The sequence below is a fragment of the Periplaneta americana genome, chromosome 15 (genome assembly GCF_040183065.1).
Source record: "Periplaneta americana isolate PAMFEO1 chromosome 15, P.americana_PAMFEO1_priV1, whole genome shotgun sequence".
NCBI lineage: Eukaryota > Metazoa > Arthropoda > Insecta > Blattodea > Blattidae > Periplaneta > Periplaneta americana.
In genome coordinates this window covers 13234508-13247584 of record NC_091131.1, presented here as the reverse complement: position 1 = coordinate 13247584, position 13077 = coordinate 13234508, and the positions used below count along the sequence as shown (strand labels likewise).

General features: G+C 34.1%; 1 protein-coding gene across 1 annotated transcript in view; it reads right to left on the bottom strand.

Annotated features, from left to right (window-relative positions):
• Nucleotides 1-1322: 1322 nt before the first annotated feature.
• The window catches only part of ifc (delta4-sphingolipid-FADS-like protein ifc), a 103848-nt gene continuing 92093 nt past the window's right edge, over nt 1323-13077 (bottom strand). The window contains exon 6 of the mRNA XM_069846697.1: nt 1323-12026. Coding sequence (XP_069702798.1) covers nt 11886-12026 — 141 coding nt within the window. The 3' untranslated portion in view covers nt 1323-11885. The remainder of the gene's footprint in view (nt 12027-13077) is intronic.

The following is a 13077-nucleotide window of genomic DNA, read 5'->3' as shown; positions in this document are numbered from 1 at the left end:
TTATAGGCTTTGATGCCAAAAACATTTATCACTTTCACTATGCTGCCATCTAGCTACTGCATAAGAAGTCACGTTATAACTCTCATTTGAACTGCATGGAGAAACTGTACTTCCATCTAGCAGTCTTTACCAATCGATAGTGGCGATCCTGGTGGTTGTTCTCTTCAACATGTTACCATTTTTAACATGAGGATCTGGCCAATCTGTTATATATGTGATTAGGAGTATATTCAACAAAGGACTCTTGATACACATATCACAGTGCTGCCAATATCTGGAAAGATAAATAAGCAAGTTTTTCGTAAAGTTGAGGATCAGTGACAGGTTAGGTTTATTTTGTTCAGGCTTTTGGTATGCCTGGCATACATGCTTTTTGGTAGACAGGCTATATCTGTGTTGTTTGGTCAAAACATAACTCCAAAAAACGTGTTTTGAGATACAAGCATTTTTATTTTCACTTTTCCTATACAAATCATAATTCTAGTTTACATACAAATATGAATGAAAATAACGTAAGATTAGATGGAGATATCACGGTTATACCAAACGAAAGAGAATTATTTTTATATAGGGCTGCGCTTTCAGCTAAAAAAAAGGCCATTTTTGGAGTTATCATGTTCTGATCAACCACAGATATAAGAAAGGAAGGTATTTGGAGCATATTGGGTGGGTCTATAGCGTTCGCGACCACATCATATCTCTAAAGTGAGATGCCACAATTTTGAGGTTATTTTCAAAGATTTAAGTATGTTTTTTCTCCTGTATGTGATATGTGAAAAGAATCGAAGTTTCACCTAATTTTTAAATAAGAATATTATTCTTTAAAAATTAAAACCATGGTTACAGAGTGTTTTATACCTACTGAGATGAAAGCCTGCAGGGTTCTCTGCCTTATATACGTTCAAGTTCACTATATTTGAATTTCCGAAAGAAGACACATGACAGCTGTATCAAGATGTCATAAGATGTTCAAGTTCAAAGGTTGTTAAAAGTGTTCAATCCATGATGGAATATATCCTGTTCTTATTATAAATCTAATAGTTCTATACAATTCTGTAACCACAAATCACCCAACATTTTATTTATTTCCTACCTATATTACTACAGAAGAAAACATAAAACTACTTACATCTTGAATATCAAGGAATATTTATTTCGGAATATTTATGTCTTTCTCGTGTTAAATTTTATTATTTTCCGGGTACCAACTTATGAAACTAGACTGATACTAGTAAAGCCATTGATTATGATAGATATTACAAAACAACTACTGGTACTAATGCAGGGGTCATTAATTAGCGCGTTCTTTGGTTGGTTTTGTAAAAAAAAAAATTCTACCATCAGTCTTGTAAACTAATGATTGTCGCATTTTGAATGTGTGTTCTGTAATGTTTCTCAAGGTCAATAATGACTGAATACAATGAATATATAAATGGTAACATTTGTGTCTTATAAATACAGTGACAAATAAATATAAATATTAGCGAGTAATAGCAAGTAAGTGAATACAATCTATACTAATAATAAATCTGTAGCCAAAATTTTTCTGGTAATTTTCGATTTTCCAAAAATAATTGGTGTTAACATGTATAATTAACCATCCTGAAACCGAAAACCGCTTTTTTTGAAATTTTTGTTTGTATGTCTGTCTGTCTGTCTGGATATTTGTTACTTTTTCACGCGATAATGGCTGATCCGAATTATATATAAATTGAAATATACATTAAGTTCGTTGTAACTTAGATTTTAGGCTATATGGCATTCAAAATACTTTGTTTAAAAGGGAGGTTATAAGGGGGCTTGAATTAAATAAATCGAAATATCTCGCTTATTATTGATTTTCATAAAAATATTACATAACAAAAGTTTCTTTAAAAATGATTTCCGATAAGTTTTATTCTATACAAAAGTTTGATAGGACTGATATTTAATGAGATAAATGAGTTTTAAAATTACAATAACAACGCCATCTAAGGCGCTGTACTGAAATAAAAACAAATGACTTCGTCTATAAGGGGCCTTGGACAACACCAATCGAAAGCTATTAAACATAGCCTAAGAGAATGTTTCTGTGTTTGTATGATGTAATATCGGAAGCTAATTAATTGTTTAATTATTATTTCACCATTGGAAAGTGTAGTTTCTCTAGATGGACATAATTCTACAATGTTATTACAGTAACTTCTGAAACATATAGGAAGTAATATAAAGTATACACATTAAAACTAAATGATATGTCAATCTTCATTAAACTATGGTTGCATGTAATAACAATTAAGAAATATGTTAAAGGAATTGTCATTGCACCAAATGAGTGCTCTCTGGACCAAAATGACCGCATTTTAATTATTTAAATACAATTTAAATTAAGTAACATATTAAACGATTTATTCTTCTATCAAACACGAATGTTCCCTGGATCAAACGTCCTATTTTAATTACGTAATTACTTTATATTTATTTCTAACAGGTGCAGCGGAGCGCACGGGTAGGGCTAGTATTGCATAAAAAGATATTAACTATAAGAAAAGCATTATATTCTGTAACATGTTACAGTTGGAACCATCAATTCCAGCGAATGACCTTGCTGACAAGCTATTTGTTGTCCTTCAGGAATGAGTAGACGATAATGTTTTCCTCCGCTAGTATCAATGTTATGAAATATACAAATGGACCACAGTAGAGTCCAAGTGGATAATTTGTAGCGTGCCGCAAGCGACTTTCGTTTGCAATGATTTTACAGTACATCTCCCAGTATGTGTAATATTTGTTTAGTTTTTGGAGGTGACTGTCCAGAGTCCAATAGAATACTCGGGCGTGCATGTTTACTCTTATGTCCTACCCATTCCAGCTGCGACAGAGATAACAACCAATCTTGCAGCGGTGAGTAACTCGCTCTCGAGTTCTCATTAATAAAATCCATCTGCCTAGATCGCTGGCGCCCACTATAAACACTTTTGCTCAAAGACGTCACAAAAGAAACCAACAATGTCAATGATTTACTTGCTTATCATTAATTCTACATTCCTTTTTCAGGTTATCAATTCTCTCATCAGCAGGCTTCGAGACTTTGGACCTGATACAATAAGTTTACTGTGCATGCACTATAGGTTGTTGACTCGCTGCAGGTAGATAGAGATGTGTTGAGGTAACAACGTTGCTATTTAGAGTTGAGTACGGTAGTATGAGGAAACACACACACATGTACATTCTGAAAGTAAATGTACATTACACAATGACAATTTCAAGAGAATGTGAAAAGCATTTATTCTCCTGTCTTTGTTTAATTATACACAGTGTTAATGGTGGAAATAAGCATGTAGCAATTTTAATTTTTTCATTTATCCCATTGGTCGTCTTTAGGAAGTACAGTTACAGTACCGAATTGCAATGTACTACAAGATACATTCTCAGTGTCTCAAATGTAAATCTTTTTCGGTTATCTGCCAAAGTTTGTACTGTAGAAATCTGCGCTCTATGTCGCATGACGTGATAGGAGCAAAACGAAAAAAACCTAACCTCACTGCAGTCTGTAAGACACAGTCCTTTATTCTCGGGTGACTCTATGTCCACTAATTTGCTGTTTATATTACACAATGTTCCATCTCCGTTATTTTTACATAAAATTGATTTCCACTCCTGTTTTACACGTTCAGTAACCAGTGTATTTGGTGTCTCATTAATTCTCTGCGTCATTTTCTAAATTAATTTGAGGGGTTCCGGCATCTCTTGCTCTGACTTTTCTAACCGTGTAATAGTTTCAGACACAGTTTGAAAATGGGTTTGTATGAAAACCAAATTATTCGTCAGAACCTTCAAATCCAGAGCGTTTTTCTTTGCGTACTTGTTGGCATTCATTCCACAGTACTCCCACCCACTATACGCTCTATATGCTTTACCACTATAATCAGCACGCCGTTATGCGGATTTCCCATGAACTGCTCTATTGTGTCTGAAGTCTCGAAGCCTGCTCATCAGCTAACATTTTAAAGTATACATAAATAGTATATGAATGAACAGTCTAACAACATATGTGGGATAAACTAGCGCACAGAGAGTTCTGATGATCTTGGAAGTAGAAATCCTGGAATTTGTAAAGGATTTTTTTGTGGAGATGAAGTTGAATATGTAAGTATTTTATAGTGATATATTTTTTAATGTGGTAAAATACGTTTGGAATGAGAGGTGTGTCATAGTGTAAGTGAATATGTGGTGGTTTCTAGTGAAAAAAAAAAAAGATGTAGGAATATAAAACATAATATGATACGTAATGTGAAATATGCATCACTTATTTAATGGAATAAGCTGTATAAATAGTAAAACAGAGCAAATAATAATGAAATAAACACACAGTTTTCGTAATGTGAATTTGTATATCCACCATTACAGTAGCATGTCATAGACAGTTTTGACAATGCCACAAAACAAAAAATCATCAGCCTTCCCCAGGGCTTTAAAATCCCCAAACTCAATCACTAACATCTAAATATTCCCGTAGACTGTCTGCCAAGCTAAGCTAAGCTAAGCTAAGCTAACCTAACCTAACCTAACCTAACCTAACGTAAGCTTTTGGTAAATCTTTACAAAGCATTGCCAAAGGAAGGCAGACAGCAAGAAAGGGCACATTCTTAGACAATTCTGAATATATGCAAGGCATACCGGAAATCTACACTAACCTAACTTAACTAGTCACTGATTCGCATATGCAAGACGTACTAAAAGCCTAAACTAACATAACCTAACCTAACCTGTCACAGATTCCCACACTTCTCCACCAACCTCCACTTTCATAGCAACTTCTGATTCTTATATTCAGTGTCAAATGTGCGTTGCCACTTTTTTTATGGTGCATATGACTCGACTAGAGGCCAGGGAAGTAAATACATTTATAGATACCTCAATGTGGTAACGCAATAGTACACAAATATGCTAACATAAAGTCCAGTGTACACTAGCATGAAACTTTCATAATGTCATGCTATATTATGTTGGTAATACTGAAGAAACAGCTGAAAAAAAAGCCATGTGTAATAGAGAGTATGAAGAGAACTACCTCTGCACTAGTTTAGCTCATATGTATAACTTCACTTCACTTCACTTCACTTATCGACATCCTGTCAATCTAAAGTTCCAACTGACTTTAGTTGCTAATCTGAGCTCACTAATGCAATATGGTCGTCTACATTCACCAACAATGAACAGTAAACCTATTTTATGATTTTTTAATTACCTTCAGTGTTACTAACTAGTACGAAAGTAGAAATACAATAATGGAACTCTAAAAGAGAATGAACATTACTGAAGTTTATAAAAATTATTCAATATTTCGTTACCTTATTTTGTCAGATACTAAGCTGTACAAATTTTGTCCTGTAGTTTGGTCTCCATTCCACTAACCTTGAAAGAATGAGCCTTTAAATTTTACACGTCATTACAAGATGATGGATGTAATGATTCAAGGCTTTTTTTTTTTTTTTTTTTTTTTTTTCGGGATCTGAAGGGGAAAATTTTTTAACTTTTCAAATACGGTATATGGATTTCTAAAAATATTTTATTCATCAGGCACAGACATAGAATTTTTCAATCCTGCAAATATAGAATTCCCACACTTTTCATATTGTAATTAATAAATTTGTAAGTTATTATGTACTTATGTAAAACAAATGTAAAGCTAAAAAGTGAATGTGAATAACAAACAAAATTTCACATTAAACAGGATGAATGCATTAAATTATTTTAGGTTTGTGCTCACCTTGAATGATAACCATGAGAAAATGAAGATTCCATTGTGCAAATGCCTGCTATACCGGAGTATATGGCTTCTTGACACAATTACTGTGTAAAATAGTAAATGTTACGATAATTCTGTAATGAAATCCATTTTTTTTTTTTTGCATTTGTGGTACGTTAAATACTCATAAATGGGTTGACAACAATGGTTAAGTTAAATATATATTGACTGGCCAGTTCAAAAAGGAAACAACTCAAAATTTAAAGTTTTGAGGAAACTGCATTTTAAAGCTTCACATGGTGCTGTGAAAAATCCAATTAACACACACTATTTTGAAACTTATAATATACAGTGAAACCTGATCAAATCGGGACCTGAATAATCCGGAATTCTATTTCGGAACAATTTATTTTTCCCTGCAAAATTCGTATGTATTATGTACAATTTTTACTGAGTAAAACGGAAACTGCCCAACGCAGAAACGGAAATAATATTTCGGGCACATTCCTTTAATGTAAACTATATTTTGAAACAGCATGTAATTTCAAGGAATATACGAAATATGTAGGTCACTAAGATAACAAGTTTTCTTCGCAAAATTTTAAGGGGTGCAAGGGTGTGTTGGCCTGTCGGTCATAAATTTCATTACCCTGTTGACTAGGCAGACGAGTCCTTTCAAAGATTTTCACATCCGTATACTGTCCTAGCTAGACAGAGTACAAGTGTAGTGATTTCCTGGTAAAAAAAAAAAAAAGTAAGTTGCGTAAAATGTGGCATTAACATTAAGTGATGAAGTAAAAGTTATCAAGTTCAAGGAAAATTAGAAACGAAGTGTGTGTGAAATAATGTTGAAGTTCAGTTGTGGAAAACTCAGGTGTGACACTTTAAAAAATAAAGATCAAAATGAGTGAGTGGCTTGCGGCCAATATTGGTGACATAAAAGGAACCATAAAGAAACGGTTTATGTGGAAATAAATGAACGTTTGTGGGAGTGGGTTCTTCACGACCTTTCGAAGAACATGCCAATTTCTGGACCTATTCCACAAAGCAAGTCATTGAACTGGCAAAGAAATTAGGTAAACCAGAATTCAAGGCCCCTAGTCCAATTAATTAATAATGTGCAGTGATACACAGTCCAGTATTATAGTAGGCCTATAGTGTTAGATATTAAATTGAATCAGATTAGTAAACTTTAGTAGTGTTTAATGACTAATGAGGAGTCACGATAACATTTATACAGAAAATGAGATTTTAATCAAAATGATTCACCAACAGAATAAGCGACAGAAAGCTGATTTAATATGAATAGTGTTAAACAGAATATTTTATACTTCTTGCAGTTTGTGGTATGCTATTTTGTTTTTCCGTGTATAAGAATGGTAAAATATTCCATTTTAATTTCACACCTGAATAATACGGAAACCTGTCCACAACGGAAAAAAAATTAGGACCATGTCACTTCCGTCTTGAACAGGTTTTACTGTACATAGAACATCATTAACAGAATTTGGAGTAATTTATATGATCCTTGGATTTTTCACAGCAACATGAAGCTTTAAAAATAAAAGTTTATCAAAACTTTGAATATTGAGTTGTTTCCCTTTTGAAATGGGCTGTTGATATGTTTTCTTTCGATAGCAATTCCTGTCTCTCTAACCAGCTCTCAAGTGTCTTCTTTCATGAAACAAAGTACAGACACCTCCATCCAATCTCACTCTACACTACTACATAAACATATTACAATTGACAATTACTATCTGCCAGCAACTGAAATTGTTATGCACATTCCAGTTGCCAGATTAATGTGAGTCATGGAAGTCACACCATTTTATTATAAACAACAAACTGCCTCGTCTGCATAGGTGAGGACCATAAGCATGTAACAACGGAAAATTCTCTGCTTTCGTCAGTATCATGAGTATGAAACTATTGTACGCATCATCTCTGAAATGTACACCTAGTGAACAACGAAACAATAATCCATGAATGCTTACAGACAAATTAACTGTCAATATAAAATATATTTGGTTGGTTTTAGTTTTTCCTGTTATGAAATTTGAAGAGTGCAATAAATATGGAGTGCACAGCAGTTAAGGTGCAACATTAATTCCCATTGGGTCAATGGACTTATATCCAATTAGCCTACAGTCTGGCACGCATGTGAATGAATAAGGGGATGTCTGAAATAAGGGAGGGTTACTTCTACAGCCTGGTCACCTAAGAAAAGAATAAGATAAGAATATAACCAAATTATGCATAAAAGCTGTATCTTATAAACCATCTAAAATACTACATAAAAATCTTATCCAAGTGAATAGGATAATTCTCCAGAAAAGCTACACCAAAAATGGCATAATTTTCTCTTTCTTCACTGGCTTCTGTGAGATGTACAGGGTGCGTCAGAAAGAACGGATGGATTTCACATGGCAAGAAAATTGTAAAGATTCATCAAATCAAAAATTTATTGTTATCAACATATTCACCAATACATGCAGTTTATTTATGGAAAACAACATTATCCATATGATGTCCTTGGCTTTCAATACAGGCATCGAGGCGTTTTCTGATGTTCGCCATAACTTTCACAGTCATAGCTGGTGCAATTGCCACGATTTCTTCACGAATCGCTGTCTCAGATCGTCCAGTGTATGTGATCGATGTTTACAAACTTACGCCTTCAAATGGTCCCAAAGAAAGAAGTCGCAGGGCGCGAGATCTTACCGTAGCCTCGGACAATCTCAGTGCAATAGAATTTCGTCCAGGTGATTTCTTCTTTAATATTGAACCTGTGATACGAAATGAAGCCACCCACCGCAAAATTGTATTCCGAGTTGGAATCCTAGCGTGACATCCGATGTCGAAATGAGTCCTGAGTGGCGATCACAGATTCTTCATTTTTCAAAAATGTCTCTACGATGAAAGCACGTTGTACACCAGACCAACACCATGTTCTCAACTGAAACTGCATTCTATGGCTGACCCAACAGTCGTGGTCCCCCTCACTATATCTCTCTCCTCGTTGCGTATCGATAGTTTGAAATCCATCCGTTCTTTCTGACGCACCCTTTATATAGCGATAAAGACGTGGTTCTTAGTTAACAACCATGAATATTTTCAACATAAAAATCGTTTCATACTTACCAGTATATTTTAATGCATTTGTAATTACTAACATACTATGGAAGAGGTCTAGGAGGAATCATTACATAAGTCACATTCCAAGGCTTTCAAGCATTATGAAAATTTAAGACATAATTTTATATTAAAAACAAATACTATATCACATTTACCTTCAAAATAACTTATTACTAACATCTAAAGAAGTACAGTAAGATCATTAAACTTTTAAATGCCTTTTCCCAGCAATTTTGCATTTTGGACTTGGTCACTTTTACCAAGAAACCGACGAAATTGTTAATTTCCCTAATATTTTTCTGTGGTGGATCCATCAGGTAGAACTTCACAGATTTGTAGATGATCTTCAGTCATTTCTTCTTCTTTGTTGCATAGAGGGCAATTTGGATTTGTGTAAATTCCTATTTTATTCAAGTGTTTGGCCAAATAATCGTGTTCTGTAAGCAGTCTGAATTTTGCTACTGCAGATTTACGTGGGATTTCTCGAATAATTTCTGGTTTTTTTATTAAAATGCTCCATTTTTTATCTCAAATGTTTAGCTCCTCTCAAGTGTTATATTTATTACGAGTGGTGGGGGAGCTACAAAAGCATATTAAAATGTGCAGGTGAATATCAAACAATTTTTGTGTTGAAAGTATTTGTGGCTGCAAATTAAAATCACGTGTTTTGTCACTATATACATCTCACAGAAGTCAGAGAAGGAAAAGAAAATTGTACCTTCTTTGGTGTAGCATTTCTGGAAAAATACCCTAAACAGGTTTGTGAATAAATATTATAAGGTACAAATTAAATCAGAGAAATGACAATATTCTACAAACCATATGAGAGTCTATTTAAGAATGTTCTGGGTGAAGTGTCACTCAAGTGATTACAAGAACTGAGAAATTAGAAAATACAGTCAACAATAAAAGAAGGCTTGGAAAGGTACTGTAGACACGTTACGAATTTGAAAAGCACTATTTTGAAGAAAGATGGTTTGATGAAGGATTTTGTACACAGTTCGTCTTCACAATAAGTTCACCGAGACTTTGTTTTATCCATTAACACAAGCTAAAATTTTCAAAATGTCTTATTGAAAAAATGTAACCTAAGAAATGTCAGAAACTTAGGGGCCATTTTAACAAGACTCCCTACTTTGCAGATGCTGCAGGTACTAATGTAGTGATTCTGAAAGATAGCAAAATTACAATAACCCATTCCCCACCTTTTCAAAAACGTAAATCATGACATTCTATTTGAGATAAAATGCATAAATACAAATTACTTTCAAATTTCATTACTCGGGACTGGATTTTTATGTAATTATATATTATGTTCCTTTCAACCTAACCGTATATAAATAATAAATCTTTGCGAATCTTGTAATTACCATTAATATATTAAAATTTAATACTATATATTTTTACATATTTACCCCACATTACATATTATGGCTTGGTATTACATAAATCTACACATTTAGGGGGTTTATTCATTTTTACTTCTCTAAAGGAAAAAAGGAAAACTTCTGCTGGGGAAGTTTACAATTTGAAATATACAGATTTAAAAAGCCTTTTTACCTACCCAAGAAACGATATATTTTGGGATGAAACATAACGTCCTTAGTTCCAGGAAGTAATAGAGACACTCACCCCATACTGCCCACTGTAAATATGAATGAACAAAAGGCAACCTTTCTCATACAACTACCTCGTATTGTAAAAATCACTCAGAAAGTAGCGTTGCCTTCATGTGGTGGAGTGGGACGAGGATGACATGATTTATCTCGAACTATAATTGTTCTGCACAACTCTTAACAAGCCGTTACCATGCAATTTGCAGCCTTATCCACCCTCTTCCTAATCCTTCCAGGGAAAACCCGTGTCAATTCTGGCATGAGCTGCAATAAAGTAGCCGACTTTTGAAAAGAAGCTGGAGTAAAGGAACAAACTGGAAAGATGTTGAAAGATTAAAATAAATAATCCAGTAAAGCGAAACAGTGTTTACAGTACTGTTGCGTCATTCATTTCACTCAGTTCTCTAGTTTTAATACCTACAGTATAAAGTGCAAGTGAGTTTATCTACCGCTTTTAACTAACTAAAATGGCCCCTGCATCTTCAACCCTAACGACAAAAATAAAATCATGGATTGCGATGGATGAAGCTTTCACTACAGATGGAAAAATAGTAATATGTGCGGTAAAAAAGTCAGGTGCTCTATGAAATCACAACTGGAGAGTCTTACCTATCCTATACCTGCCAGATATTGATAATAAATATTTTCATGATTTTAAATATTTTGGTACATATTCAGCTTATTTTTCTTCCATGAATACATACATATTTCACACCTTGGTATTACATAAAAATCCGGTTCCTATTCATTACTATTGTATTAATTATGGTTGGAGTAAGAATAGCATGTAACAATTTTTATTGAAATCCCGGGAAAATGTCTCTAAATTACAACATTCAAATGAGAACATTTAATTCCTCCCCCTTTTCCTAAGCAATTTTCGTTCGGTATTAATTTTAATAATGCAAAGCAAAGTTCGACAACATATATGTATTTGTATTTCATAATAACTGTGATGCGATTTCGAGATTTAGTTCACTTGTCCTTAACTACAGTTGGTTTTTTTTTTAAATAAGAGCAATAAACAATTCACTTTCTCTGGTAACTTAAGCGCAAATGGGTATTTCTGGAACGAATCTGTAAATAATAATTAATTTATACGATATTCCATCAGGAGTACTTTCAGAGGTGGTGTAATTTCTTACCTGAAAGGTTAATTTATATTTCGAAATTCACACTGTTCCACTTTGAGCATATCACACAAGACGTAGCAACAATCTAAACCTACCTACATCTACTACGTTCAGATATACAAAAATTACGTTCTATCTCGTATCCAAAGACAGTTTTCAAGGCAATTAGATTTAATGTAGTTTGACGACTTAACGACATAAAAAGGTATTCAGATTCATCACACATTTCAGACATAGTAATTCACAAACAAACGTTACAATGCCTCCTGCTTAAGACTTCAGTCCGTGGTTTTTCCTCTTGATGCGTGCGTAAGGCCCAATGTCTGGGTCCATGACGAAGTCATACAGCACACTGACCCACGAGTTATGCTGTGGCAAGTTATCATAGTATTCTCCTGCTATTCGTTTTACCTGTGAACAGAGAATACGGAATAAAGTTTTTAATTTCTAAATAATATAAATCAAGTGATTCAGTGACATGACAGCTAACCCACAAGGCCACTCTCACGATTTTATTTAGAACAGAAACATCCCTCAAGATATAACACTGTTCTCCTGCCATTCTTACTAAGAGATGGAGGTAAACAAAAGCAATAGGTACGAAACTCTCTCATAATACAACTAGCAGAAGCATAAAATGGTTCCCATGATTCTTTTCGAATAATTTAATGCAATATGGTTCATGGATGCTGAAACTGATCAGGAAGAGAAAAGAGAATTGGTTGGGTCACTGGCTGAGAAGAAACTGCCTATTGAAGGATGAACTGGAAAGAATGGTGAATGGGAGAAGAGTTCGGGGCAGAAGAAGATATCAGACAATAGGCGACATTAAGATATATGGTCCATACCTATGAAGTAATGGCTAGCGCTTCTGGCCGCGAAACCAGGTAGCCCAGGTTCGATTCCCGGTTGGGGCAAGTTACCTTGTTGAGGTTTTTTCAGGGGTTTTCCCTCAACCCAATATGAGCAAATGCTAGGTAACTTCCGGTGCTGGACCCCGGGCTCATTTCACCGGCATTATCACCTTCATCTCATTCAGACGCTAAATAACCTAGGATGTTGATAAAGCTCGTAAAATAACCTACTAAAAAAAAAAAAAGATATATGAATCATATGCGGAGACTAAGGGAAAGGTAGAAAATAGAAAAGACTGGAGAATGCTGAATTTGCAGTGAAAGGCCTGCCATTTGCAATACACTCTGTCTGTCTGTCTGTGTGTGTGTGTGTGTTTTTTTGTTTTGTTTTATTTCATCATACAACATGTTCCATTACACAGCGTAATACTACATGCCTTGGTTTTCTTATTAGGTTTTTATAAATATTTCTCTTATTTATATACTATGCAGTAATAATAGTTAATGTTCGGGATGTTTGGCCAGTTTTATAGTTCATATTCATAGATAATAACTATTGTTTTTGTAAGAAAAAAAAAAATAATAATTAAAAAGAAAATAAAAAAAGA